Source organism: Vicugna pacos, chromosome 12 (genome assembly GCF_048564905.1).
Source record: "Vicugna pacos chromosome 12, VicPac4, whole genome shotgun sequence".
Classification (NCBI taxonomy): Eukaryota; Metazoa; Chordata; class Mammalia; order Artiodactyla; family Camelidae; genus Vicugna; species Vicugna pacos.
Genome location: NC_132998.1, coordinates 66,344,833 through 66,371,595, shown reverse-complemented (window position 1 = coordinate 66,371,595; position 26,763 = coordinate 66,344,833). Strand labels below are relative to the sequence as shown.

Sequence of the window (26,763 nt, the reverse complement as noted above, 5' to 3'; positions counted from 1 at the left end):
GGGGCCTTTGGTCCTTTCTCCAGTTTGGGGACCCTTAGCCCAGCCTTGACCTTAGCACATGGACACACATGTGGACATGCACGCTGATGTGGAGGCAGCGCCCTCTGCAGGCTCCGAGGTACCCTCCTCAGAGACCTGGTGGGCTCCAGAACGCTCTCCAAGGGTTGGCTTCCCATGTGCCTCCATCTGAGGCTCTGCCCTGTGCAGGGCTCAGGCAGGAAGGTAGATTGTTGCTGCCCCTTTTGCTGGTTCTGCAGGGGCAGGGGGGATGGAGGGAGGATTGGAGGGTTGGGGAGGTGGATGGGGAGGCAGGCTCTGCTGGGCAGGTGCACATGGGGTGCCCTCACTGATCTTCGCAGTTGGCCCAGCTCCCTTTCTGTTGCGGTACTGGTTTCTTCTCTTTCCTGTCAGATTGGACTGTGTGCTGAGAGTCAGGCATAGAACAGGTGTGTGATCCACCTGTTTGCATGTTCAGGGCCTGTTGGTCAGCTTGAGCCTATGCTCTGGAGACTGTGATGTGGGGGCAGTGCCTCACCCAGATCACCTGGAGCTCTTGGGGTCATGAGATGTGGGGATGGGCACGTGCATGAATGCCTGGGAGGCTTCCTGGAAGAGGTGCTCTGTTGACTTGGAGGTGGGCCTGCAGATGCTTTGAGAATCTGGAGGTGGAGGCCGGGGCGCAGTTCTCTGGGGGCAGCCAAACTTGTGCCTGAAGCATGCAGTGGTGATGGCCTGCCCCAGTCATAGGTTAGGCTACAGGTTGAACTTCTGGAGGAGGATTGGGAGATGGTCTCCTTGGTGATGAGAGTGGGTGTGTCTGGCCCGATGGGCAGGGAAAAGACAGGGTGCCCAGGCACGCTGGGCAGCCACAACTGCCCCAGCTTGTGTTCTGGTCATTCAGGCAGGGTGAGGAACGCGGAGGGGGTTCCTGTGTGTGTGTGGGGGGTGCTTCCAGCTGGCGCTTCCCTGACCCTGCTCTCTTCCCACAGGTGCCAGGGGCAATGGCACTGCAGCTCTGGGCCCTGGCCCTCTTGGGCCTGGTGGGCACGAGTGTGAGCCTGCGGTCCCACAAGCTGGACTTCTTCCGCAGCGAGACAGAGCTGAACCACCTGGTCGTGGATGAGGCGTCAGGCGTGGTGTATGTGGGGGCAGTGAACACGCTCTACCAGCTGAGTGCGGACCTGCAGCTGGAGCAGCAGGCGGCCACAGGCCCGGCCCTGGACAACAAGAAGTGTACGCCGCCCATCGAGGCGAGCCAGTGCCACGAGGCCGTGCTGACTGACAACGTCAATCAGCTGCTGCTGCTCGACCCGCCCAAGAATCGCCTTGTCGAGTGCGGCAGCCTCTTCAAGGGCATTTGCGCCCTGCGTGCCCTGAGCAACGTGTCCACGCGTCTCTTCTACGAGGATGGCAGCGGTGAGAAGTCCTTCGTGGCCAGCAATGATGAGAGTGTGGCCACAGTGGGGCTGGTGAGCACCGCGGACCCAGGCGGCGAGCGGGTGCTGTTTGTGGGCAAAGGCAATGGGCCCCAGGACAACGGCATCGTCGTGAGCACCCGGCTGCTGGACCGCGCTGATGGCAGGGAGGCCTTCGAGGCCTACACAGACCATGCCACCTACAAGGCCGGCTACCTGTCCACCAACACACAGCAGTTTGTGGCTGCCTTCGAGGATGGCCCCTACGTCTTCTTTGTCTTCAACCAGCAAGACAAGCACCCGCCCCGGAACCGCACGCTGCTGGCGCGCATGTGCAAGCACGACCCATTCTACTACTCCTACGTGGAGGTGGACCTGCACTGCCTGGACCCTGGCCACACCCAGGCCCCTGCCTTCGGCACCTGTCTGGCGGCCTCCGTGGCCGGGCCAGACGCCAGCAGGGTGCTCTACACCGTCTTCAGCAAGGATGGCCGGAGCAGCAGGGGGCCCCGCGCAGGCCTCTGCCTGTTCCCGCTGGACCAGGTCCACAACAAGATGGAGGCCAACCGCAACGCCTGCTACACGGGTACCCGGGAGGCAAGCCGAGACACCTTCTACAAGCCCTTCCACGGCGAGATCCAGTGTGGCGGCCACGGGCCGGTACGTGGCCTCAGCACACCCTCCCATGGGCTCGGACCACACACATGTGGGTCTGCCTGTTGCTGCCTGTCCACGTTCCGCCTCCTGGTGGGGGCCCATGCATGGGGTGTCACTGTGGTCAGGTCAGCGTGAGTGGTCACGTGGCTACCACTTCTCCTGGGTGTTGCTCCCACTGGGCACTGGGGGCTTGGAGCAGTGAGCGTGCGGGTGGGGACCCTGCCTGCATGAGCTGGTTCTTGGGGACGTGTGTGGGTCCACAAGTGCTGGGAGACATTGGGGGAGAGGCCTTGGGGCGAGGTTCTGTGCCCACCGTTGACACCATGGTCCATAGGGCGCCAGCGAGAGCTTCCAGTGTGGCTCGGAGCACCTGCCCTACCCCCTGGGCAGCCACGATGGACTCACAGCCACAGCCGTGCTACAGCGTGGAGGCCTGAACCTGACAGCCGTGACAGTGACTGCCGAGAACGGCCACACCATTGCCTTCCTGGGCACCTCGGACGGCCAGATCCTCAAGGTGAGGCTCGGGGCTGGGGCAGGGTGGCTCCTGGAGAGGCCATCTCCGCCCTCACCACACACCTGCCTTCGCGTCCACAGGTGTATCTGGCTCCAGACGGTAGCTCCACGGAGTATGGCTCTGTCCCTGTGGAGATCAACAAGAGAATCAAGCAGGACCTGGTGCTGGCTGCGGACCTGGCCAGTCTGTATGCCATGACCCAGGACAAGGTGGGCCTGTGGGCCTGGAGGAGGTCCAGGCCTTTGTGAGAGGCCTGGAAGGGTGCAGAGCAGGATGGGAAGGGGCCAAGCCTCTTCTCATTGGGTCCTGGCAGTGTCTCCAGCCTGTGTCTCTCGAGCACCTGTCTTGTCTTTGAAACAGTTTCTGTCTATTCTGTGTCTCTGCCTTGGCCCCATCCTGCTTGGAGGGTGGGTCAGTGCTCTGAGTGTGCCTCCCTCCAAAGGTGAACAGGGCATCGAGGGACCCCAAGCTGCTTCTGGAAGTGCAGATAGTGGGGAACATGGGTTAAGCCCTGCTGCTTATTGGGGGACAGGTGTAAGAACCCTTCAAAAGGGCCTATGCTGGCACCAGGGGCATCACGGCCAAGGACTCCACTGGTCCCCTGGGGTCCTGCACCGTCAGATCCGGGGTCAGGCCCAGCCTTTCTGCTGGGGCCACAAAAGCCTGGCTGGAAGCTGCTGCTTGGAGCCCTTGCTAGTGAGCCTTGAGTTGGTGTCGAGGCTGTTAAGGCTTGGGAATAAAGGTGGGGTGAGTCTGGTGATCCCAGAGAAGTCTGAGGTCTGAGGGATGTTCTTTGGGCTGCTGGCCTGTCACCTCTGGCGGTCTTGGTCCCACTCACTGCCCTGGTGCCCTCAGGTGTTTCGGCTCCCTGTGCAGGAGTGTCTGAGCTTTCCGACCTGCGCACAGTGCCGCAGCTCACAGGACCCCTACTGCGGCTGGTGTGTCGTCGAGGGACGGTGAGCACCCAGGGATCTAGGGGGTGCAGCCCCATCCTGGGGGCTGACAGGTACCAGGACTGAAGCTGCCCCCCGTTCCCGCAGGTGCACCAGGAGAGCTGAGTGCCCACGGGCTGAAGAGAGTGGCCACTGGCTGTGGAGCCGGGATGAGTTCTGCGTGGCCATCACCGGGGCCCAGCCACAGAATATGAGTCGCCCGGCCCAGGGGGAGGTGTGTGGTGAGGCGGGGCCGGGTAGAGGCAGGGCTGCTGTTGGCCAGGGGCTGTTGGGGCAGTGGGAGACCCCCACAGTCCACCTCCTTGCTCCTGGCTTGGGCTCTGGGTGCTAAGCTGGGGGACAGGGACCCCATCCTTTTTGGGTCCCCTGGCCCCTTTGACCTGGGGTCTCCTGAGTATCCAGAGCAGACCCAGACCCTAGTCCAGGAGTTGCTCCGGTGACCACATAGGGACCTGTTTCAAATGAAATGGAGTCAGGTTCTAGAGGCTTCTCTAGGGAGGAGGGGTGCTGCAGGAGAACAGCCAGATGGCAGGGGCTCTGGGTGGGGCAGGAGGTTCCCCTGCACCCCAAGGCTGGGCAGAGGGCTCCTGGTGTGAGCCACATGGCCCTTCCCCAGGTGCAGCTGACCGTCAGTCCCCTCCCGGCCCTGAGCAAGGAGGATGAGCTGCTCTGCCTCTTCGGAGACTCTCCGCCTCATCCTGCCCGTGTGGAGGGGGGCGCCGTGGTCTGCAAGTCCCCAAGCAGCATTCCTAGCACGCCGCCTGGCCAGGGTGAGGCCCCTGTCCTTTGGCTACTGGAGGGGCACTTCCTTTCTCTTCACCTGGGGCCACATGCACCCACTTATCAAGCCTGGTCCGCAGGGTGCAGGCTGGGGCGGAGGACGGGTGGTCAGGGTGGAGGCCCACCCCCAGCTCCGATCCTGGGCTCCCTGCACTGTGTAGGGTGCACACGGTCAGTTCCTGGCCCCCATCCTGAGGCTGACTCCTGAGCCCTTTGATCCTGCTTCTGTTATGCATTCTTAGCACGACCTGGGTCCCAGCTTGAGACAGGTGGGGCAGTGCCCAGAGGCCAGGGCAGGCGCTGAGCATTTGGTGCCAGAGGAGGATGGTGCACTGGTGAAGGCGGGGGCCATGCAGTGACGTAGCAGAGACCTGGCAGGTGCTCTGCCCCAGACGCCAAGGGACAGAAAGGGCCCGACAGCACAGACCCTGGGGAGCGACATGAACCCATCCCGGCACCGACGCCTGAGCTGAGATCTGATATCCGTTGCTGGCCAGGCTGAGCCCAAGTGCCAGTTGGTGGGCAGCCCGCAGAGCCCCACTCACACTGTGGTCTGCATACGTGGCTTCTGGTTCTGTGCTCGAGAGCCCATTGGTAGCTCCAGTGGAAAGAGGAGTTGTGGCCAGAGGAGGCCTGATTCCCGCCTTCCTGTCCCTGTGGTGCCAGCCTTACCCTGCACCCTGTGGCCCTGCCTGACACTGTCCCCACCTGCTGTCTACAGATTACGTGGCTGTGAACATCCAGCTGCTCTTCAGACGCGGCAACATCTTCCTGACCTCCCACCTGTATCCCTTCTACGACTGCCGGGAGGCCGTGAGCCTGGCGGAGAACCTGCCGTGAGTGCTGCAGCCCCCCGCCCCCCGCCCCCCGCCCCCAGGACCTGGCGCTCCTCACCACCCTCTCCTCCAGGTGCATCTCCTGCACCAGCAGCCGCTGGACCTGCCAGTGGGACCTGCACCACCACGAGTGTCAGAAGGCCTCGCCCAGCCCCGAGGACAGCGTCGTCAGTGCCCACATGGTGAGGGGGTGCCGTGCGGGCCATGCGGGAGCCACACTGCTCAGCCACGGCCAGGCAGCGCCTGACCAGCCTTGCCCCACCCTCTCCAGGAGGACAACTGTCCCCACTTCCTGAACCCCAGCCCACTGGTCATCCCCATGAACCACGAGACGGACGTGACATTTGAGGGCAAGAACCTGGACACAGTGAAGGTGGGCAGTCTGTGGGACCCCAGCCTGGGGACAGGGACTGACCGGTGCAGGCAGGCATGGGGGTCCCAGCAGGGGCCGTGCTGCCTGGCTGATGGAGAGCTGTGGGGCTAGTTCAGAGCATCCTCCTGCAACCAGGAGCTGCATGCTGGGGCCCCACCCAGGCTTCCCCTGGCTCAGGACCCAGCACATGGAGGACTCAGGGAGGTCTGGGAGGGCACTAGGGCATTTGGACGGGCCTCGAGAACATAGGCAGAAAGGAGACAGAGAGGTTAGGAGGGGACAGAGCAGGGCTGTGAGCTTGGGGTTGACCATGCTGTGGCCTGTCCAGGAGTGGCCGAGCAGTCAGCTGGGATGAGAGTGCCTGAGCTGACCTGGGAGCTGTGTGGGGCCTGGGGTGGGCATGTGGGACGGGCTGGCCTGTCCAGGATATCCTGACCAGCCTGTCTGGCAGGGCTCCTCCCTGCATGTAGGCAGTGACCTGCTCAAGTTTGAGGAGCCAGTCATCATTCAGGAGCCAGGAACCTTCTACTTTCAGACCCCAAAGGTATGGCTTTCAGGGTGGGCAGGCCAGGCTGCTGGACCCCAAGGGTCGGGCCAGGGGGAGGCTCACCATGCCGCCCTGCCGAGGAAGCAGTGGCAGCCAGCCAAGCAGGTGTGACCTCAGAGCAGCCCTGTGTCCTCCCATCTCCCTCGAATCAACATAATCCTTTGTAGCTCTGAGAGTCCAGCTTCCAGCTTCCTGGAGTCCTCCCCTCGCTGCCCCTTGGCCGTAAGAGGACAGCACTGGCCATTGTGGGTGTGGTGGTCACCCTCTGGGGGTTGGGTGGGAGCAGGGAGTGCAGCATGTCCCCATGTGTCCCCCAGCTGTCCTATGACGCCAACGAGACACTGCCCCTGCATCTGTATGTCAAGTCCCACGGCAAGAATATCGACAGCAAGCTCCAAGGTGGGTAGGGAGGCAGCCGGGCTGTGGGGTGTGGGGAGCAGGGCGGCCCTGCCGACTGCCAGCTTCTCCCCCGACAGTCACGCTGTACAACTGCTCCTTCGGCCGCAGCGACTGCAGCCTGTGCCTGGCCGCCGACCCTGCCTACAAGTGTGTGTGGTGTGGCGGGCAGGGCAGGTGCGTGTATGAGGCCCTGTGCAGCAGCGTCACCTCCGAGTGCCCACCGCCCGTCATCACCAGGGTGAGCCGCCCTCCCTGCCCCTGCGGGGAGGGACTCCAGGGCTCCAGCCTACCCGCACATCCCAGCCCACCAGGCCCCCGGTCAGCTGGGCTCTGCCAATTTCAGATCCAGCCTGAGACCGGCCCGCTGGGCGGGGGCATCCGCATCACTATCCTTGGGTCAAATTTGGGGGTCAGAGCGGACGACGTGAAGAGGGTCACTGTGGCTGGCCGCACCTGCGCCTTTGAGCCGGAACGGTACTCCGTGTCCACCCGGTGAGTGGACAGCCCACAGCCAGGCCCCAGTGGCTAGGCCGGTCTGTACCCCGGGGGGGCCAGGTGACCGGGGGTGGAGAGGAAGGACGTGGTCCAGGTGTATGGGTGCCCAGGGTTTGCACACCTGCTGACGTGCCAGCCCGCTAGGGCCTGGGGAGGCCCTAGAGTGAGCCGCTTGCCCGCCCCCTGCCTAGGATTGTGTGTGCCATTGAGGCTGCAAAGGAGCCCTGCACAGGGGGCATCGAAGTGGACGTCAGCGGGAAGCTCGGCCACTCGCCTCCCCACGTCCAGTTCACCTACCAGGTAAGTACCTGGTCTGGGGGCCCAGGTGGGCCTCACAGGTTGGTGGGAGATGTGGATGGGATCTGGCCTTGGAGGGACCCAGGCTGACTTGTGGGATGGCCAGGCTGTGCCCCTGCCTCCTTCTGACCACATTTGTTGCCTGTCAAGGCCTGGGAGGGAGGAAGGGCAGCAGCCCTGCTGCCCCTACCCTGAGCCAAACACACCTGTCGCCCTTCTAGCAGCCCCAGCCCCTCAGTGTGGAGCCAAAGCAGGGGCCACAGGCGGGTGGCACCACTCTGACCATCAACGGTACCCATCTGGACACAGGCTCTGAGGAAGATGTGCGGGTGACCCTCAACGACGTCCCTTGTAAAGTGTGGGTGTCGCCCACAGGCTGGTGAATCCCTCATCTGCCCTGGTCCTGGGGACCGGGTGGGGGCCCTCTGGCCATGGCACACACCTCAAATGCTCCTCTGTCCTGAACAGACCCCCGGCCTGGGACTGGTTGGTCCCAGGGTTGGGTAGATGTTGACTGGCAATCCCCACCCACAGGACGCAGTTTGGGGTGCAGCTCCAGTGTGTCACCGGCCCCCAGCTGGTCCCGGGAGAGCTGTCCCTGAAGATTTCCTACGGGGGCTCCGAGGTGGAAAGCGCTGGCGTCACCTTCACCTACCGTGAGAACCCCGTGCTGCGGGCCTTCGAGCCGCTGCGGAGCTTTGTCAGGTGTGGCCGCTCCCTCCCCCCCGACAGGCGCCCCCACTCCCACACTGCCTGCTACACCCGCCCCATCCAGCTACTTCTGGGGCACCCTTTGCCCACTGGGCTTGTGAAAGAAAATGTGGTGCAGCTGGTCTGGGTGGCAGGAGGCCTCCAAAAGTCCCCAGTGTACCCCCAAATCAACTGCCCCCTAGAAACCCCTTTGTTCAGCTTCTGACAGTCCACGGTGGCTGTCCTGTCACCAGCTCTGAGCACATCCAAACCCTGCAGCAGGCTGGGCTCACACAGACCTGCATGTGTGCCCCAAAGCAGGGTGGGGTTGGGGACTCCATGCCCCGCGCTCTGCAAGCCACCACGTGGCCAGAGTTGAGTTGGGGAGCTGATGAGACAGCGCCTTGCAGGGCACCTGCTCTGAAGCTGGCTGGGCACCTCCTTGGCCCAGTCATGCCCACTCAGGTGCCCCTCCCTGTCCCCCAGTGGTGGCCGGAGCATCAACGTCACCGGGCAAGGCTTCAGCCTGATCCAGCGGTTCGCCATGGTGGTCATAGCCGAGCCCCTGCCGTCCTGGCAGCGGCGGCGGGAGGCCGGGCCCCTGCAGCCCGTGACGGTCAGTCCCGGTGCTGGCTGCGGGGAGCGTGTCAGAGGGGTGCGGCCTGTGCCAGGAGCCTCACCGCCCTGCCTCGGCTCCTAGGTGGTGGGCACGGAGTATGTGCTCTACAACGACTCCAGGGTTGTGTTCCTGTCCCCGGCCGTCCCCGAGGAGCCCGAGGCCTACAACCTCACAGCACTTGTTCAGATGGACGGGCACCGCGCCCTGCTCAGGACCGAGGCTGGTGCCTTTGAGTACGTCGCCGACCCCACCTTCGAGAACTTCACTGGGGGCGTCAAGAAGCAGGTCAACAAGCTCATCCACGCCCGGGTGAGGACCAGCGCAGCCCCCCGGGGTCAGGCCCTGAGCGGGCATGTGTAGGGGAGCAGCTCGGGATCTGGGCTGAGCTGGTCCAGGCAGCCCTGCCTGCCCCTGGTCACTGTGACCCCCCTCCCCCACAGGGCACTAATCTGAACAAGGCAATGACTCTTCACGAGGCTGAGGCCTTCGTGGGTGCCGAGCGCTGCATCATGAAGACGCTGACAGAGACGGATCTGTACTGTGAGCCCCCGGAGGTGCAGCCTCCCCCCAAGCGGCGGCAGAAGCGGGACACGACCCACAACCTGCCTGAGTTCATTGTGCGTGTCGGGTAGGGGAGGAGCCAGGGCTGAGCCCGGCCAGGGAGGAGGGCGTGGGGAGCATTGGAGGTGTGTTGGTGGTGGCTCTGGGTTTCCTGGTCCTAGCCACACATCTGCCCTTGCTCAGTCCACCTCTCAATGCAGGTGAAGTTTGGCTCCAGGGAGTGGGTGCTGGGCCGCGTGGAGTATGACACGCGTGTGAGTGATGTGCCACTCAGCCTCATCCTGCCACTGGTCATCGTGCCCATGGTGGCTGTCATCGCTGTGTCTGTCTACTGCTACTGGTGAGCCCCTCCCCCGTAGCCTCAGCCCCTCTGGCCACACCCACCAGCGGGCACAACCCAGGCCAGGTCCCAGGAGCTTCCCTGTGCCCCCAGGAGGAAGAGCCAGCAGGCGGAGCGCGAGTACGAGAAGATCAAGTCCCAGCTGGAGGGCTTGGAGGAGAGCGTGCGAGACCGCTGCAAGAAGGAGTTCACGGGTGGGGGTCCAGTGGGCTCGGGCTGGAGCGCTGGAGGAGGGCCGGGAGGGGCGGAGGAGGGCGGGGCCCAGACGCCTCACCCCGGCCTCCCCCCAGACCTGATGATCGAGATGGAGGACCAGACGAACGACGTGCACGAGGCGGGCATCCCCGTGCTGGACTACAAGACCTACACCGACCGCGTCTTCTTCCTGCCCTCGAAGGACGGCGACAAGGATGTGATGATCACGGGCAAGCTGGACATCCCTGAGTCACGGCGGCAGGTCGTGGAGCAGGCGCTCTACCAGTTCTCCAATCTGCTCAACAGCAAATGCTTCCTCATCAACGTGAGCGGGGCGGGACTGTGATGTCACGGGGGGCGGGGCTCCATGGCGGGGCGGGGATCGCGGAGCAGGGCTACAAGAGGGCGAGGTGTCTGGGGCGAGCAGAGCTGAGCGGAGCTCGCAGCTTGGGGACGCTGCCCTCTGTGCCTGATGGGCTCCGACCCGCGCCCCTGTAGTTCATCCACACCCTGGAGAACCAGCGTGAGTTCTCAGCCCGTGCCAAGGTCTACTTTGCGTCGCTGCTGACTGTGGCTCTGCACGGGAAGCTGGAGTACTACACGGACATCATGCGCACGCTCTTCCTGGAGCTCATGGAGCAGTACGTGGTGGCCAAGAACCCTAAGCTGATGCTGCGCAGGTGTGTGGGGAAGGGCAGAGGCCGCGGGGGTGGCAGTGAGGTGACACGGGCTTGTCTGTGTACCTGGTTTGTGGGCTGGTGCCGCCAGTGCAAGTGAGTGGGGAGGGGGGAGGCAGGAGTAGCGTCCCTTCTAGCAGGTGGTCCTTGCTGGTCACTAGCTCCATTGTCATCGGCCCTCTGTAGGATGGGGAGAAGGATGAAATGGCCACCCTCGGGGACCTGGGAGATTGGTCACTGCAGGCTGTAGTGTACATCCCAGTGGAGGCCCAGGGCCTGGGTGGAGGCTGGGCTGCAAATGGAAGTGGTCTGGGTACTTGGAAGAGCAGGCTGGTCCTAGGGGCAGTGAAGGGTTGCTCAGTTCAAGGCGTCTGCACCTCCAGGTCTGAGACGGTGGTGGAGAGGATGCTGTCTAACTGGATGTCTATCTGCCTGTACCAGTACCTCAAGGTGGGTTTCACAGGCCTAGCTGTGGGGTGGGGTGGGGTGAGGTGGCACTGTAGCCCACAAAGTCCACCCCCTGTGTCCACCTGGATGGGTTTGCTCCCTGCCCTGGCATGGGTCAGTCCCGTCCAAGGCTCCGCTACCCTGCGTTGCTCCAGGACAGCGCTGGCGAGCCGCTTTACAAGCTCTTCAAGGCCATCAAGCATCAGGTGGAGAAGGGGCCAGTGGACGCCGTGCAGAAGAAAGCCAAGTACACCCTCAATGACACGGGGCTGCTAGGGGACGACGTGGAGTACGCACCCCTGGTGAGCGCCTGGGGCCAGGTGGGCTGCTGGGAGACCTCAGGGCCAGGCTCCAGGCCAGCCTCCCGACCAGAAGCTGTGCTCGTTTCACCTCCTTCATGGACTTGCATGAGAACATATTCCCTTGTGCTGGGCCCAGTCGTGTCCAGGGAGGGTCCGGGTCCTGGCACCTCAGCAGGCTTGGTCCTTAGAGAGGCTGTAAGTGTCATGACCCCAAGCCATCTGCCTCCTGGGTGCCTGGCCTGCTGCAGCGTGTGTGGGACCTGGGCACACCAAGTGTGTGGTGGTGAGCGCATGCTCACTGGGCACAGGGCGGGGCCACGAGACACCAGAGCACTGGGTTCCGGGGGAGGCCGGGCTGTCTGGGCCGTGTGGTCTGTGCGTGCGCTCCCGTGATAACTGTGTATCATGTGATACCTGGGAGCGAGCAGTCCCCTGAGCTGTTCCTCTGCCATCTGTCCTGCTGAGCCAGGCCAGGCAGCACAGGGTCAGGCCCTGGGTGCTGGGAGGGCTCAGGACCTATACCCCCTCCCCTGCCCTGCCAACCTGAGGGTGTAGCCATCAGAGGAGGCCCAAGGCTGCTCCTGCGTCTGTGGCAAGTGAGGGCAAGGGGCCGTCCCCAACTGGCCTGTCATTGTCACCCCTGGCAGACAGTGAACGTGATCGTCCAGGATGAAGGGGTCGACGCCATCCCCGTCAAGGTCCTCAACTGTGACACCATCTCCCAGGTCAAGGAGAAGATCATCGACCAGGTGTACCGCACGCAGCCTTGCTCCCGCTGGCCCAAGGCTGACAGTGTGGTCCTCGGTGAGCAGTTCCTGTGTGCCTGTGCCCTGGAAGGGTGCTGCCTTTGGAACCCTGGTCGGCCGGGTTGAGTGGGAGGTCAGCAAGAGGGAGTCCGGGTGGGACAGTCTGTGGCCGGGTTCCCGGAGCTGGGCCATGTCCTCCCACAGAGTGGCGTCCTGGGTCCACAGCCCAGATCCTGTCAGACCTGGACCTGACCTCTCAGCGGGAGGGCCGCTGGAGGCGCATCAACACGCTGATGCACTACAACGTGAGTGCGGGCGTGGGGGGCCGGGTTTCCTGCTGAGATCGCGGCAGGAGGCCTGCCCTCATGACTGTGTTCCCCAGGTCCGGGATGGAGCCACGCTCATCCTGTCCAAGGTGGGGGTCTCCCAGCAACCTGAGGACAGCCAGCAGGACCTCCCTGGGGAGCGTGAGTCCCTTCTTCTTGTCCCTACTCTTCTGGCTTCTGGAGGCCATTGTGAGCCAGTGTCCACCTGGTTGCCATCTGGGGGGAGCTGCTGAGCCTAGCACAGGACCCCGGACCTGGGCTCCAGCCCTCATCCTCCAGCGCCCGCTCCCCACAGGCCATGCGCTCCTGGAGGAGGAGAACCGAGTGTGGCACCTCGTGCGGCCAGCGGACGAGGTGGATGAAGGCAAGTCCAAGCGTGGCAGCATGAAGGAGAAGGAACGCACCAAGGCCATCACCGAGATCTACCTGACGCGCCTGCTTTCGGTCAAGGTGGGTGTGGAGGGTGTGGGCGGCAGCCCCGGGAGGCACCGGCCTGCGTGCTGAGCCCCCTTCCTGCCCCACAGGGCACGCTGCAGCAGTTCGTGGACAACTTCTTCCAGAGCGTGCTAGCGCCTGGGCTCGCCGTGCCGCCCGCTGTCAAGTATTTCTTCGACTTCTTGGACGAGCAGGCGGAGAAGCATGACATCAAGGATGAGGACACCATCCACATCTGGAAGACCAACAGGTGGGGGCTCCGTCCCACTGCCCGCCCTGCTCCAGGGTCTCAGCGGCCCCTCACTCCCTGTTGTCCTGTCGTCCTGCCTCAGTTTACCCCTCCGGTTCTGGGTGAACATCCTCAAGAACCCCCATTTCATCTTTGACGTCCATGTCCACGAGGTGGTGGATGCCTCCCTGTCAGTCATCGCGCAGACCTTCATGGACGCCTGCACACGCACAGAGCACAAGCTGAGCCGCGTGAGTGCGCGCTTTAGACGGGGTGGTGGGAACAGGGCTGGACTGGGAAGTGTCGGGAGGGGGCAGGGAACATGGTTGTGATGGGGGTGAGGAAGGCAGTTTGGGACATGCCAGGAGGTTTGGGATGTGGATCTGCACATTTGGGGCTGGAACAAGGGAGGCGGGTGTGGGGTACCTGGGCTATGGGAGGCAAAGCTTGGGAGGTCCCCTGGGGAGTGGCCCATCTGGCAGCCTCGGACCCTGTTCTCCTTCCCCTCCCGTGGGAAAGAAAAAGTGAGTTTTACTACAGATTACAAAATGACAAAAGCACAAGGAGTTCCTCTCAGGTCTATGGCCGGGCTGGGGCACCTACCCAGTTGGACCCTGCCCCTTGCACCCCCCCTTCCTCTCGGTGTCCTGAGCAGGTGAGGGCCCGAGGGTAGGGGCACCAGCCATCTTGGCCTAGGCATCACTTGGCTCCAACCCCCACAGGACTCTCCCAGCAACAAGCTACTCTACGCCAAGGAGATCTCCACCTACAAGAAGATGGTGGAGGAGTGAGTGACCCCTACCTCGCTGGCCAGACCCTGGCTGCCCACCCTCAACCCCCACCCAGAGGGGACCGGGGTGGTGCAGGCTGTGATCAGAAGGAGGGCCCCAGGGGTAGCTTCAGGTCCTGCTTCTGGGAACCACTGACCCTCCCCTCCTTGTAACTCCCCCTCCTCCACAGCTACTACAAGGGGATCAGACAGATGGTGCAGGTCAGCGACCAGGACATGAACACACACTTGGCAGAGATTTCCCGGGTAAGGGGGCACAGGGCATACTAACCCCTGGGGTTACCCTCCACCCGGCCCTGAAGGCCTCCTCTGAGTGGGGCAGGAGACCACACTGCGGGGCCGGGTGAGGCTGTGCCTACAGGAGAGAGAACAGAGCTGGGACCAGAGGGGCTGGCACCTGTGTCTGACCAGGTGTGCTGGGTTGGGTGGTGGGGAGGTTGTGAGCTGCTCTGGACCAGCCCTGTTTGCCGTGTGTCTACGTGGATGGCAGTCTGTCTGTCCACGGCACCCTGTGTGCCTGAGTGCTCTGATAGTAGGGCCCGCCTGCATGGTGCCACTGTCACAGCTCCCTGCTCCCGTGGGGAATGGCCTCCTGCCCGTGGGGTCACATAGCCCTCCCCATCCTCCCAGGCACACACGGACTCCCTGAACACCCTCGTGGCCCTGCACCAGCTCTGCCAGTACACGCAGAAGTACTACGATGAGGTAGGGGTCTGGTCCTCCGGGGATGGCAGTGCTCAGGCAGCCCCTTCCCCGGCCGTGGTTTGACACGATGCCCCCTGCCCCCAAGATCATCAACGCCCTGGAGGAGGATCCCACCGCCCAGAAGATGCAGCTGGCCTTCCGCCTCCAGCAGATTGCAGCTGCACTTGAGAACAAGGTCACCGACCTCTGATCTCCAACCTCCACCATCACGGTCTTCAGGCACAGGTGTGTGCTGCCCAGTGCCAGGCGTTGGGCAGCCCCTGGGGAGTGAGGCTGAGTCAGCAGCTCAGCCCTTCTCTCTCCAGCAGAGGAAGAGCCCCTGGGCTTCCAAGTGTGTGTGCGGCGGGGGAGCCCCAACCTCAGTGTTTCTAGCCACACAGCATCTTTCTGAGCAATAGTGCCGGGCGCCCACCAGCACCAGCTCCCTCCTGCAGAACCAGCATCAGGTGTCTCCAGTCAAGTTTCCTGAGTGATTTTGAAAACGTGCCTTACGCCCCCGGCGACCTGCTGGGTTGCTGGGGGCAGTCGGGCCTCAGCCCCCCTCCTCGAGCACCAGCAGCCGCCTCAGATACCTGGGTTTGGCCTCTTTGGACGGGGTCTGAGTGCCTGCGGCCCCCAGGACCTAGTGCCCAGACTGTGTCTGTCTGCCTTGCCAGGATGGGGGGCAGAAAAGCGGTACGATGCCTTCCTGACCTCGCTGGCCTGCCCCGCGGGGCGCTGGCACTCTGAGTAGACTCTGTGCTGCAGGCCCCACCTCAAAGGTCAAGCTGGACGTCAGACGTCGAGGCCCAGGCGGCCAGAAGAGGCCCAGCAGACTGGGGTCCTGGTCTCAGCCTGTCAGACAGGCTGACCTGGAGGCCCTGCCTAGGTCTGGGGTGGCCAGGACCAGCTCCGCCAGGACAGCCCCCAGCCCTTTTTGTAAATCGTGTTAATTGTAAATCAAATACAGCTGTCTTTTTCACTCTGCTGGTTGGCTGGGTTCCTCCTAGGGCTATGGATCTGCTGTCCCTGTTCTCTTGTCCCCATTCCTGGGCCTGTCCTCATGGCCTCCCTTCCTGTTCACTGTCTGCCCTACAAGCTCACCCTCGGGGCCTGTGTGCCTTGTATCCCACACCTCACAGTCCCTCACTTCCCTGGGCCAGGCCTGCTCATAGCCATCAGCTCAGTCCACACCTGCCCTGCTGCCCCAGAAGAACAGGGTGGTGTCAAGGGCTGGGAGGTGAGGTCTGGGATTTGGGGAGGAGCTGGGTGGCGCTCCAGGCCTGAAAGCGATCTTGGAGCAGATAGTGGTTCTGGAGGGGGCGGGGAGGCAGTCCCGCCTGGTGGCAGGTTGGGCTAGCTTGGGCGCCATCTGGTGGCTGCATCCTTGTCTTCCCTTCCTCTTGGGCTGGGCTGCTGGGAGCCCCTGGTGGCAGGGGTGGGCATGGCATGAGCTCTCTGGAACTTGAGCTCTCAGGGACCTTCCTGAACCTCACAGGTTTGGTCCACCTAGCACACATTTAGTAAGCCCCTACTGTGTGTAGCCCCCACTGGGCATGGGTGGCTCCTGGTGAGAGGGCCCTGTATCTCCCTGCTCAAGGCTGTGGGACCATTAGGGTTGGCTCCTCCTGGGTCCCATGAACCATCCCAGGATGACTCAGGACATAAGTAGGATCCAAGGGTTGTGTACCTGAGGGCGAGGGGCAAGTTTGGTGATGTGGGAGGGAGGGGGCTGTCTCAGAGTCAAGCAATAGGGGAGGGGGATTGCTCCCAATCCCCAAGTTGCACGCAAGGCAGGAGCCATGAGAGATGTGCCACCCTGTGGCCATCAAGCACACGTGCCATGAGCACATATGTGCATACACACATGCAACATGAGTGTGTTGGGCTTGTCACTTGTTCATTCAACATGTCTTGTCCTGGGCACTGGGGACACAGCAGTAAAGGGGCAGAAATGGCCTTCTCTGAGAGAGCTCTTGTGCTCCAAGAATACTGACCCTAGCAGAAGAGGGATTTAGCGACTCCATAACAAGGAAGTGAAGGCCCAGCTTCAGATATGGCTGGATCCAGGTGCTCACATATCTGGGTTTCATGTGACCTGCTTCCCAACATGTTCTGCTTTATTCTCAGGCATTGGAGTTGCTGGTGGCAGGCAACCCCAGCCTGTGTCTCCTCTACTTGGGGCAAGCCACTGTGGCTGTCTCAGTGGGCTCAGCCTCAGTCATATGTCACCCTGTACGGGGGCAGCCAATTTCAAGCCACAATGAACAAGAGTAAGTATCTCACACCTGGAAGGGGTACAAGGCCAACAACTGACATCTGCACCCCAGGGACCCCTGAAAAGACTGTGCCATGGCCCACACTAGGTTTCCCCCTTCACAGAGGCCCAGCTAGTCAGGAAATCTGAACAAAGAACTGCAAAACCAGAACCGGGGTGGCGCAGTCTGGGAGTGTTGTCCCTGGCGGGCAAGATAAGTGGGAAGCTGGAGGCCTGGTTTCTAGTCTGAACCCCTGTAGGCCACTACTGCCTCCTCCCCACTGGCAGCCAGGCATGAAAATGGGGAAGAGTCTGTGAGACCTGAGACCGCCCCTTGGTGCCGGTCCAACAGGTGGGGTCCCCTCCCCCTTTGGAGCACAAGATTGTGAATGGGGGCAGGGAGCTGTCCTTCCACAGGACCAGTGAAGGGGTGAAACTGGGCATGGATGTTGGGTGCAGAGGGTGGACAGGCCAGCCTTGAGTGGTCAGAATGCTGAGAAACCAAGGGGTGACTGTCCCTCTGTTTCCACTTCCCATTTTCCTCCCAAAGTGGTGGGACTGGGGAAAGGCAGGGGCAGAGGGGCAGGCGGCCCTGACGGCCTTTCCTTCCAGGTTGCAGAAGACAGTGCAAGACCACACCCTGCTTGCCTGCTAAGAGCATGAACCACCCCCGGTCACGTGGCCCCTGTGACACAGCCAGACAGCGTTTTAGGGCATTCATTCTGACCTCAGAAGTGCAGGAGGCCAGTGCAAGGCCAGAAAGGGGGTGGCCTGGACCTCTGAAGAAGGGACAATGGACATGGAGTCAGGGTGGGATCTTAGTATTTAGGGATGGCAGGCAATCACAGTAGAGAGTGGAAAACGACGAGGCTGGGGCGGGGCCCAGGGCTCAGGGCTCATAGGCAGCTCTTCTGCATCACCGCCATCCGTGCCCCATCCTCGCACCTGCAGGGCCTGCCACCCGTGCTCCTGGCCCAGTCTTCCTCACCTCCCTGCAAGATGACACTGAGAACGCGCGGCGCAGTGAGAACAAATATCTGAAATCCCGTGGGTGGCCCTGCCCAGCCAGCCGCAGCCCTGCACCCACGGCCACCACCCTCCTTTCTGTTCTAAAGTCAGGACTGTCTGGAAGCTCTGCCCGGCTCCACCTGCCAGGCTCTGACTCTCCCGGTTACTCCCCTGCAGTATTACACCCACTCAACCCCAGAGGGCAACCTGGCTGAGACCTGTCTGCCTGGGCTTCCCTGTGCCCAGGGCAGGTTTGCTTAATGGTCAACACTGTGAAGGTTGTGCCTGGCACGGAGGCCGCTCTTCTCTGCTCTGCTCTGACCACTCACGGCTGGGATTTCAGGGGAGCCGTGGGGGAAGGCCTGCCGAGGCTGGCTCCCTTGGGTAGACAGACACCCCTGCCCCGGTGTGGGAGAGAGGAGCGGGCATGCGGGGAAAGGGCGGCCAGTCGCCATGGAAACGCAGCGAGTCCCACCCAGCCAAGGCGCAGACAAAGGCCGCTCCTCCCCCGGCGCGCGGCCGGTTCCCACGGCCCGGCGCTCCCTCCCGCCTCTTCCCCCTGCTTTAGCTGAAGCTCCATTAACTCCACACAAAACCTCGGCCTGCTTCGCACGGCCGGGAAAGGCGCTCCCAGCGCGAGCCTGGAGGAGGCCCGGGCGGGGCGACTACTGGGGGAGGGGACATCCGGCACTGCTGACCAACGCCGGCTCCCAGAGAGGAAACTGAGATCGGGGGTGGCTCAGGACGTGGCCGAACTCATGCGAGTGGCTGAGATTGGGACCCTGCTTCCTTTCTTATTCTAGGCTACCCGCCACCCGCACCTCCCCCTTCTGGTTTCCTCCGCAGGCAGATGTGTCTATTTGCCTAGTACTGCGTTGACGTGTTTTATTTTAATTTGGTCGCTAATATTTGAAAATCAGGAGATTTCAAATGAGAAGTCAGGTTTTCATTTGTTTTGAAAAAGTCGAAGGTCTAATAAGGTAGGGCACTCAGCCTGGCTTCCCACTTTCCTGGGAGGAAGCAGCCCAGCCCCTCCCCACGGTTTCCCCAGGGTGGAGGGTCAGGGGGCTATTTCTATGCTACCTACGGGGCAATGGGCTCTCTGAGCCCTTGTCATTTTAAGCTCGGAAACAGAAGTAGATGCCCTGGGGCCCAGAGCTCTAGACAGATGCTGAAACGGGGAACATTCCCCTTCACAGTTAAAGCTGCCTGTGAGAGGTGAACCTTCACAGGTGGAGAGAGGAAATGTGCAGTGCTGGGAGGAGTTCACCGCCCTGGGGAAGAGTGGTTTTGAACTATGCAGCTTCCTCAGTACCTAGGAAAGTCAGGGCTTCCTGGAAGGGGTGACAGCTGAAAGGGCTGTTTCAGAAGGAGGAAAGGTACCAGGCACTGAGGAGGACCCATTTGGGGAGGGCTTCTTATGGGCACAACACGCCAACGGCCCCTGATGCCGCCGCTGTCCCTGGTCCTGAGGGCTGGGCCCAGCTCAGGAGCCAGCCCTGCAGGAGGCCGACATCAGACCACAGAGGGTTTATCAGGAGAACCACACGACCAAGACCGGAAGGCCTCCACCGGGGAGGGAAGCCAGGCTGGCCCAGGATCCAAGGCGCCGCCATCTGCCCACCGCAGAGGGGTTCCTATCCAACCAAATGCCAGCTTTCATTAGGGGGCATTTTCAGTCCTGATTAAAACTATTCCCCATGGTTCGCCCCTGGCTTCTTTCATTTAGAGGATTCTATCTCATTTCTGAGGGACCATGCTGGGGGAGGGGGTGCAGGTGGGGGAGGGGTGCAGGTGTTGGGAGAGGAGGGATGCACGAACCCGAGCAGGCCGAAGGGGGGTTAAACGCGGGTCCGGAACAGGCGGAGGGCGTGTGCAGGGACTGGAGGTGGGGAGCGGTGAGGTGCAGGCGCGGGAGCCGTTGCGAGAGGGTGCGGGGCGCGTAGTCCTGACAGGCGGTGGCTGCCTGGTCTGCGTCGCGCCGCGCGGGGGACAGACGCGGCGGATACTGGGGAAGTGCCTGGACCCCGGGAGGTAGAAGCGGGAGGGGCGGTAAGTCGTTCCCTGGCCTCCCCCCTTGCCCGCACCGCCCGGGGAAGGCTGGTTTCCGCTCGGCCGCCGCCTCGGAGGGGCAGGAAGCCGCGCGCTCGTCTGCGGGAACCCCCTCCCCGGCCCCGCCCCTCCCCGCCTCCGGCCGCCCGCTCCCGCTCTGCCGGGCGGGGGGCGCGGGGCGGGGCGCGGGCCGAGCTGCGGCCGCTCCGGACATGTCGGGCCCGCGCGCCGGCTTCTACAGGCAGGAGCTGAACAAGACGGTGTGGGAGGTGCCGCAGCGGCTGCAGGGGCTGCGCCCGGTCGGCTCGGGCGCCTACGGCTCCGTCTGGTACGGGCGGGGCGGGGCGGGGCGGGGCCGGGGTGGGGGGACTGAGCTCGCGCCCCCTCCCCGCCCGGCGCAGGGTTCCCGGCCTGGGGAGGGGCTCTCCATGCCTCCTCCCCCGGCCTCAAGCGGATCCGAGGAATGAATGGCAAGGGGCGTCTGGGGGAAACTTTCCTACGAGAGCCTCTCGCCGGCAGGGGGAGGGGTCATCCTCCCGCCCTTCCAACCCGCAACGTCCCCGCCAACCCGGAGCGTCCCCGCCAGGCCCGAATCCTGCGGCGTCACTGCCGGCCAAAGGGCAGGTCTCCCGGGCTCCTAAATGTCTGAGCTTGCATCTGGGGTACCCGGGGTCAAGGGTCAGGCGGCCCCGGGGTCTGGCAGATGCCCCCGCCCTAGGGTGGGTAGTTTTGTTTGAAAAAGAAGAGTCCAGCTGGGGGGAGGACAAGACCCCTGCCTTAGAATGACCTCAAGCGTCCCCGTGGGTCCTTCCCCTCCCCCATTTTCCAGGGGGTCTAGGACTCCGCATGGGGCTCAGGCCTGACCAGAGGCGTGTACCATCCCCCTACAATCCATTTTTGCCCCAACAGAGGGGGAGAGAGAGAGAGAGAGAGAGCGCGCGCCAGCTCGGACCACAGCCGTGTAGTTAGCCCTGGGGCTCAGACAGACTGCGGAGTCTGGAAGCAGGAGGGAGGGTGGGGTTCCAAGAGGCCTTTGCGACCTGGAGGGGGTGCAGGCTGGAGAGGCTTAGGGTGAGGGGCTTGCAGACAGTCTCGGTTGCAGTTAGCAGTGTTGACAATGAGGTAGATTGTGGGTGGGGATGCTGCGAGGTGCTCCACCCCAGAACCCAGTGGTATCCTTACTGAGAAAGGGCCAGGTGGCTGCTGTTCACTACAGAGGTCATGGGTGTGGGGAGGCAGCGACCCTGGGGGTGGGGCTTTGCTTCAGGCTCTGGCAGAAGGTTAAGAGCGGTACTTATCCCCCCTCCTAAAGCCCAGCACTGGAGACTGGAACAGGGGTTTGGGGTCCCCGGGGCCTCAGATCTCACAGATCTCACACTGTACTGGCTGGCTGTCAGGAACCTCAGGTAGGCCATTTCAGCCATTCCAACCACAGGCCTTGGTCTTCATCTCTGAGACCTCAAAGGGCAGGAAAAGGGTGTGGGACAATGTGTGAATGGTCTAGGGGATTTGACAGAGCCCTTGCTGGAAGCACTTTCTGGGAGTTCGAGCTCCCGAAGAGAGACCGGGTCCCTCCCCACTGCATTTAGCTGGGCATGGACCTCATCCAGGTGATGGCCCTCCTTCCTCTGATGAAGCTGGCAACCCAGTGCTAATTCTTGGTCGTTTGACTGTGCAGACACCAAAGGATCTGGCTCCCCATCCCCCACCCCCATGAGGGGCCACTCCCCTGCTTCCCACCCCAGCAGCGACTTGGACCTTCCCCAGCGGGTCATGGGCTGGAGGGAGGGGCTTCCTCCACCACCGTCTGGGCCCCAGAGCATCCCAGGTCCCACAGCAGGAAATGCTCCCTGGGCGGAATGGGCCTGGGGTGTGGCCTGAGGCTCCACTCACTCTTGACGGGGGCTGGATCCCAGAGGGGAGGTCGGAGACCTGTGGGAGGGAAGGGGGGATGAGCAGCAGCAGAGGGAAAGCTTTCTGCAGGGCCTAAACCCCATTCCCAGAGTGGGAGTGACCAGGCCATTTGCGTTTGAGGAGAACGCCAGTCTTCTCCTGTGAAGAGTAGGTGGGTGTGGAGGTTGCGGGGCTGGACCTCTGGGGAGCAGAGTCAGGCAAGGGGAAATGGTCTGAGGATCCAGACGCCACCCTCTGCTGGCCATTTTCCAATGTCCAGTTTCTCACTGTGAGAAATGATGCAGTAAACACCTGTGGTCAGTTTTCTCTCCACATTTTGAATATTCAGGGGCTTTGGCAGTGGCCCTGGAACCCCTCAGGGAGCCTCCCAGCCCCGCCAGCCCATGGGGGAGTTGGAGGGCTGCGCTGAAGGAACATGCTTGGCTGTTCTCCTGCCCTGTCATTTCCACCCTGGCAAGAGCCATTGGGCCAGGAGACAAGAGAAGTCCCCATCCTGCCCTGAGCTCCCAGGTGGGGCGGGCCAGGTTCCTGGGCTGGGCAGGCTGGGGGTGAAGGGGTGCGTGGAGGGGGGAGCAGGACCCCCGGTGAGGAGAAGAGAGGCTTTGAGTGACTGTTGTCAGAGCGCTTCCTTGCTGGAGATCTTGTGTGTGGAGACCAGGCTGGCGCCCGCCAAGCAACACAGGTGCCAACAGGCAGCGAGGCCTGCAGCGTCACGCGCGTGCCTTGCAGCTCAGCCTACGACACGCAGTTGCGTCAGAGAGTGGCGGTGAAGAAGCTGGCGCGCCCCTTCCAGTCGCTGATCCACGCGCGGAGGACGTACCGCGAGCTGCGGCTGCTCAAACACCTGAAGCACGAAAATGTGAGACGGTTGTAGGGTGGCGAGGAGGAGGGCAGCCGGGCAGGGGTGGGGGGATGGGGGAGGGGGGATGGAAGGCTGACAGAGAGGTCGGATGAGGGGGACGCCCGCGTCTTCACTGCCCTCTGCACCCAGGTCATCGGGCTGCTGGACGTGTTCACGCCGGCCACCTCCATCGAGGACTTCAGCGAAGTGTGAGCAGCTGCGATAGTGCGTGGGGGGAGGGCGCAGGGGTGGGGCACTCTAGGCTGATCCCTGACCCTTCCCAGGTACCTGGTGACCACGCTGATGGGCGCCGACCTGAACAACATTGTCAAGTGTCAGGCGCTGAGCGACGAGCATGTCCAGTTCCTCGTGTACCAGCTGCTGCGTGGGCTGAAGGTGGGCGCGGGAGCGGGGGTCGGAGCGGGAGTGTGGGCAGGAGCCATGGGTAGACCCTGACGCTGCCGTTTCACCCTTGCAGTACATCCACTCGGCGGGGATCATCCACAGGGTAGGTGCTGTGCAGGCGAGGGTGGGGGTCCTGCAGCTGCTGCTTCTGCGCTCACGCAGCGCCTGCCCCGCAGGACCTGAAGCCCAGCAACGTGGCTGTGAACGAGGACTGCGAGCTGAGGGTGAGCGGCAGGGGCGCCCCGGTGGGCAGGGAAGAGTGACACGGGGGTGTTGACATCCTTGCGGGCCACCCTAGATCCTAGACTTTGGGCTCGCGCGTCAGGCTGACGAGGAAATGACTGGCTATGTGGCCACGCGCTGGTACCGTGCACCTGAAATCATGCTCAACTGGATGCATTACAACCAGACAGGTGATGTCACCCCGGGTCGGCACAGCCTGGTGGGAGCGGAGGGCCTGGGGAGGGGTGGGGGGTGGGACCCAGAGGCCAAAGACCTTAGGGTGTGTGTCCAGTGTTGGGGGACAAAGTCTGGGACCAGCATTCAAAAACAGACCTTCAATGTGGTGGGGAGGGTACAGCTCAGTGGTAGTGCGCATGCTTAACATGCAGGAGGTCCTGGGTTCAATCCTTGTGCCTCCATTATAAACAAACAAACAAACAAATAGCTAATTAACCCCCCTCCCCAAAATAGACCTTCAAGAAAGGGAGAACATGGTGGGTCTCGGGCTAACCCTTTCCCCGGGGTTGTGTCTAGAGGAGAGAGAGGCCTGCCTTTGGGCTTAGGTGTGACTGAAGGGCCACTGGGCTGGTGCAGTCCCGGCGGCCCCCAGCTCTCCAAGGAGGGACTCGGGGTGGGCGGACTGATGGAGACGTCTCCTCCAACAGTGGACATCTGGTCTGTGGGCTGCATCATGGCTGAGCTGCTCCAGGGAAAGGCCCTCTTCCCAGGAAACGACTGTATCCTTGGCCCAGTTAGGGAGGAGGGTTGAGCCAGGGTCCCCTCCAGTGGGGTGGGGGTCGAGGGAGGTGGGCCTGGCCTTTCTGGCCAGACTTACCTCCCCTGCCCCACACTGTGCCACCTTGGGCTCACTATCACCAGCTATGGAAGAGCAGGTTCTGGGCAGTGCCCCGAAGTCTGGGGTCTAGAGCCCGGGAAGAGTCCATGCCTGGCCGTTGGGTCTTTCCTGAGCCTGGCAGACATTGACCAGCTGAAGCGCATCATGGAGGTGGTGGGCACCCCCAGCCCTGAGGTTCTGGCAAAGATATCCTCGGAACATGTGAGTCACCGGGCACCAGTTCCCTCTGCTGACCCAGCCCCCAGGCACTCTGGAGGAAGGGGTGCTGTGGGAATAGATGGGGTACTACGTAGGGAGCATGGGTCACAGTGGAACAGACCACAAGGCAGGCATCTGACCCCTCTGGGGGAAACAGGTGAACAGGGAAGACAAGAGGGACGGCAAGGGTAAAATCTGGGCGCAGATAGTGCCCTGGCCAAGGACAGTGGAATGGCACCAGGCCTAGGTCCCGCAGGCATCGAGGGCCAGGCATGGTGCTGGAGCCACCAGGTCCAAAGCAGGGAAGTCTCTGGTCTGCCCAGGCCCTTGCCAAGGCCTACTGGAGTCAGTGAGTCTGGGGGCTTCTCTTGGCAAGCCCTTGCCTTGCCTGCTTTAGGGCCCAGGGAAGTTAGGCATGGAACAGCCCATCCAGGCCCTTCCCATGTGCTCCTAGGCCCGGACATACATCCAGTCCCTGCCCCCCATGCCCCAGAAGGACCTCAGGAGCATCTTCCACGGAGCCAACCCCCTGGGTGAGGATGGGCCCTGGGCTGGGCTGGGTGCCACATCAACCCCGGATGTGGTGGTGACCACAGCCCACCCCCCCACTATTCTGCAGCTGTGGACCTCCTGGGAAGGATGCTGGTGCTGGACAGTGACCAGAGGGTCAGTGCTGCCGAGGCCCTGGCCCATGCCTACTTCAGCCAGTACCACGATCCCGAGGATGAACCTGAGGCTGAGCCCTACGATGAAAGCGTCGAGGCCAAGGAGCGCACAGTGGAGGAGTGGAAGGGTGGGCCTGAGGGCTGTGCTCCCCCAGAGGCTGGGCACTGCCTGTTCCTGCAGGAAGCGCTCCAGCTCCTCCTGACTGTGGTCTGGGCGGGTGACAACATGACCCCACTCACTCCAGGGTTGAGGACAGCACAGAGCAGGCCTAGGAAGGAGCCCACAGGCAGAGGCTACCCTCAGAGGGTGGTGGGCCTGGGCTGATGGCTGCCTGAGCTCACCCTTTCCCCTCCCCCCACAGAGCTCACCTACCAGGAGGTCCTCAGCTTCAAGCCCCCAGAGCCACCGCAGCCTCTGGGCAGCCTGGAAGTTGAGCAGTGAGGAGATGCTGCTCACCCACTACACTCCCAACTCCAAGAGGGGCCTGAGCTTGCCTGCCCACATTCCTCAGCTGCCTGGTTCTCACAAGGGGTGCCTCCCAACACCTCTGCAGCCAGCAGCGCTGACCCTTCTCCCGGGATCCCCCTGTCTCCACACCCACTCCTTATGGGGAGTCTGCACGCCTGTGAACACCTGCATGTGTGTGAGCCATGGATGTAGGAATCTGGGCAGAGCATCCTGGATCCCTTGGTTCTCCTACCCCTCCCAGCATCCTGGGTCTCCTTTGGGACCTCACTCTGGCGGACCTGGGTGCCATGAGAGCTCCCCCTGGGACTGTGTCAGTTTTCAGAGCTCCTCAGCCCCAGAGGGCTGCCTCTGGCAGGTGGTGCATTGGGGCCAGAGCCTTCTGGAGAAAAAGGGAGGGGTCTTGGTGGTCACAGCTGCTCAGCCTAGAAGTGAGGGGCTCCCCTGGAAAGTGCTGGGACTCAAAGGATCGTCCCTGTGGGTGGCAGGGCTGGGACAGCTACCTGGAGTCATGCGTTCACCTGTGCTGCATGTGACACATGTGCACTCCTGGAATTCATGTGTCAAGGCAGGTGCAGGCATGTGAATCTTGGGCACCTGAGGGTCAGTGCCATGATGGGCAGGAGGCCAAAGTTGGGGTGGCTGTACTATTGCTTCTTCTCCCCCGGTACCTGACGTGGGCCAGGGTGGAGGGCTCTGCTGAGATTCTGCCGTGCAACTCACCAGGGGCAACCGTGTGAACAAAGACCCCTTTCTCCTTGGGTGTGGGAGCAGCGGCAGGTTTCTAAGACATGAGGGTCCCGTGCCAGCCAGAGGGCTGGCAGGCATGGGGGGATCCAGCCCTGAGGACGCACACACCCACGTGGACTTGGATCCTGGCCCCTGTCCCCAAGCTGATGAAGAAGTCTCTGTCTACCCTACCTCTGCCCACCCTCTGGCCCTGCAGCCGAGAGCTGGGTGCTCTGGTCTGTGGTTCGGCTCTTGTCTTCCCTCCTTCCAGAGTGGAGCTGACCTTGCCAGCTTTGGGACAGGACCCTCCTTGAGATGTGTTGGGGGTGTGGGTCCTCCCTCTAGGGGCTTCTCTGTCAGGTAGCCGAGGTGGTGACCTCTCACCTCACAGGACCAGGGAGGTCTGATAAGTGCCTGCACCGGGGTTTTGCAATAAAGGGGGTTTCCTCTCACTCAGCTTGTGTCTCAGGCTCCAGGTCCTGCTGCCCTACTCCCCCCACTGCCTGGAGGGGTGGCTGTGTCCCTCGGGTCCCTGGTCTGACAGCCAGCCATCTTCAGTATCCTCCCTGCTCCCTGAGAGCCACTTGGATCCAAGGTGGACAGAGTGTGATGTCACTCCAACAAGCAACCCCGCTGCCCTGCTGGGGGTCATTGGGCGGGCTCTGGTCTAGATCTGCACCTGCCCCCTCCTCTCAGTGGTCAGGGAGGACATGGAAGTCTAGGAGCAAAGGACTGCCCTTCCCCAGGGTCAGGGATGGTGAGGGGAGATTTCCTTTTCTTCCTGGTTAAGGGGAAGAGGGCTGCTTCAGCCCTTGGGACACACGCTGAGCTGCCAGCCCC

The 26,763-nt window shown here is 62.6% G+C and overlaps 2 protein-coding genes and 1 long non-coding RNA gene across 9 annotated transcripts in view; 2 read left to right on the top strand and 1 right to left on the bottom strand.

Annotated features, from left to right (window-relative positions):
* PLXNB2 (plexin B2) overlaps positions 1-15,297 on the top strand; it is a 29,739-nt gene extending 14,442 nt beyond the window's left edge. For 5 of the 7 annotated variants that reach the window (XM_072973778.1, XM_072973779.1, XM_072973774.1 and 2 more), the window contains 36 exons: positions 990-2,075; positions 2,407-2,589; positions 2,670-2,798; positions 3,445-3,545; positions 3,630-3,756; positions 4,159-4,312; positions 5,044-5,158; positions 5,232-5,340; positions 5,430-5,531; positions 5,983-6,075; positions 6,396-6,477; positions 6,555-6,715; positions 6,821-6,969; positions 7,164-7,272; positions 7,491-7,627; positions 7,804-7,974; positions 8,446-8,575; positions 8,660-8,887; positions 9,019-9,195; positions 9,340-9,479; positions 9,573-9,673; positions 9,770-9,999; positions 10,173-10,354; positions 10,735-10,801; positions 10,954-11,100; positions 11,748-11,904; positions 12,051-12,151; positions 12,229-12,313; positions 12,468-12,622; positions 12,697-12,857; positions 12,940-13,087; positions 13,559-13,623; positions 13,797-13,872; positions 14,257-14,331; positions 14,417-14,556; positions 14,637-15,297. In XM_072973778.1, the coding sequence (XP_072829879.1) occupies positions 1,002-2,075; positions 2,407-2,589; positions 2,670-2,798; positions 3,445-3,545; positions 3,630-3,756; positions 4,159-4,312; positions 5,044-5,158; positions 5,232-5,340; positions 5,430-5,531; positions 5,983-6,075; positions 6,396-6,477; positions 6,555-6,715; positions 6,821-6,969; positions 7,164-7,272; positions 7,491-7,627; positions 7,804-7,974; positions 8,446-8,575; positions 8,660-8,887; positions 9,019-9,195; positions 9,340-9,479; positions 9,573-9,673; positions 9,770-9,999; positions 10,173-10,354; positions 10,735-10,801; positions 10,954-11,100; positions 11,748-11,904; positions 12,051-12,151; positions 12,229-12,313; positions 12,468-12,622; positions 12,697-12,857; positions 12,940-13,087; positions 13,559-13,623; positions 13,797-13,872; positions 14,257-14,331; positions 14,417-14,521 (5,526 nt within the window). In that variant the 5' untranslated portion in view covers positions 990-1,001 and the 3' untranslated portion in view covers positions 14,522-14,556; positions 14,637-15,297. The remainder of the gene's footprint in view (positions 1-989; positions 2,076-2,406; positions 2,590-2,669; positions 2,799-3,444; positions 3,546-3,629; positions 3,757-4,158; positions 4,313-5,043; positions 5,159-5,231; positions 5,341-5,429; positions 5,532-5,982; positions 6,076-6,395; positions 6,478-6,554; positions 6,716-6,820; positions 6,970-7,163; positions 7,273-7,490; positions 7,628-7,803; positions 7,975-8,445; positions 8,576-8,659; positions 8,888-9,018; positions 9,196-9,339; positions 9,480-9,572; positions 9,674-9,769; positions 10,000-10,172; positions 10,355-10,734; positions 10,802-10,953; positions 11,101-11,747; positions 11,905-12,050; positions 12,152-12,228; positions 12,314-12,467; positions 12,623-12,696; positions 12,858-12,939; positions 13,088-13,558; positions 13,624-13,796; positions 13,873-14,256; positions 14,332-14,416; positions 14,557-14,636) is intronic. The other 2 variants (XM_072973776.1, XM_072973775.1) reach the window with 2 other exon arrangements.
* A 3,149-nt stretch (positions 15,298-18,446) lies between these two features.
* On the bottom strand, positions 18,447-19,524 carry LOC140700327 (uncharacterized). The gene is made up of 2 exons (XR_012078747.1): positions 19,397-19,524; positions 18,447-19,212 (listed from the first exon to the last, which is right to left on the bottom strand). It is a non-coding gene; the product is annotated as an uncharacterized lncRNA (long non-coding RNA).
* A 251-nt stretch (positions 19,525-19,775) lies between these two features.
* MAPK11 (mitogen-activated protein kinase 11) lies at positions 19,776-26,371 on the top strand. The gene is made up of 12 exons (XM_072973782.1): positions 19,776-19,955; positions 22,271-22,400; positions 22,533-22,591; positions 22,667-22,778; positions 22,861-22,890; positions 22,964-23,011; positions 23,086-23,200; positions 23,675-23,746; positions 23,987-24,066; positions 24,518-24,596; positions 24,683-24,856; positions 25,091-26,371. The coding sequence occupies exons 1-12, from the start codon at positions 19,840-19,842 to the stop codon at positions 25,168-25,170; spliced, it is 1,095 nt and encodes a 364-aa protein (XP_072829883.1). The 5' UTR covers positions 19,776-19,839; the 3' UTR covers positions 25,171-26,371.
* The last annotated feature ends 392 nt before the right edge of the window (positions 26,372-26,763 follow it).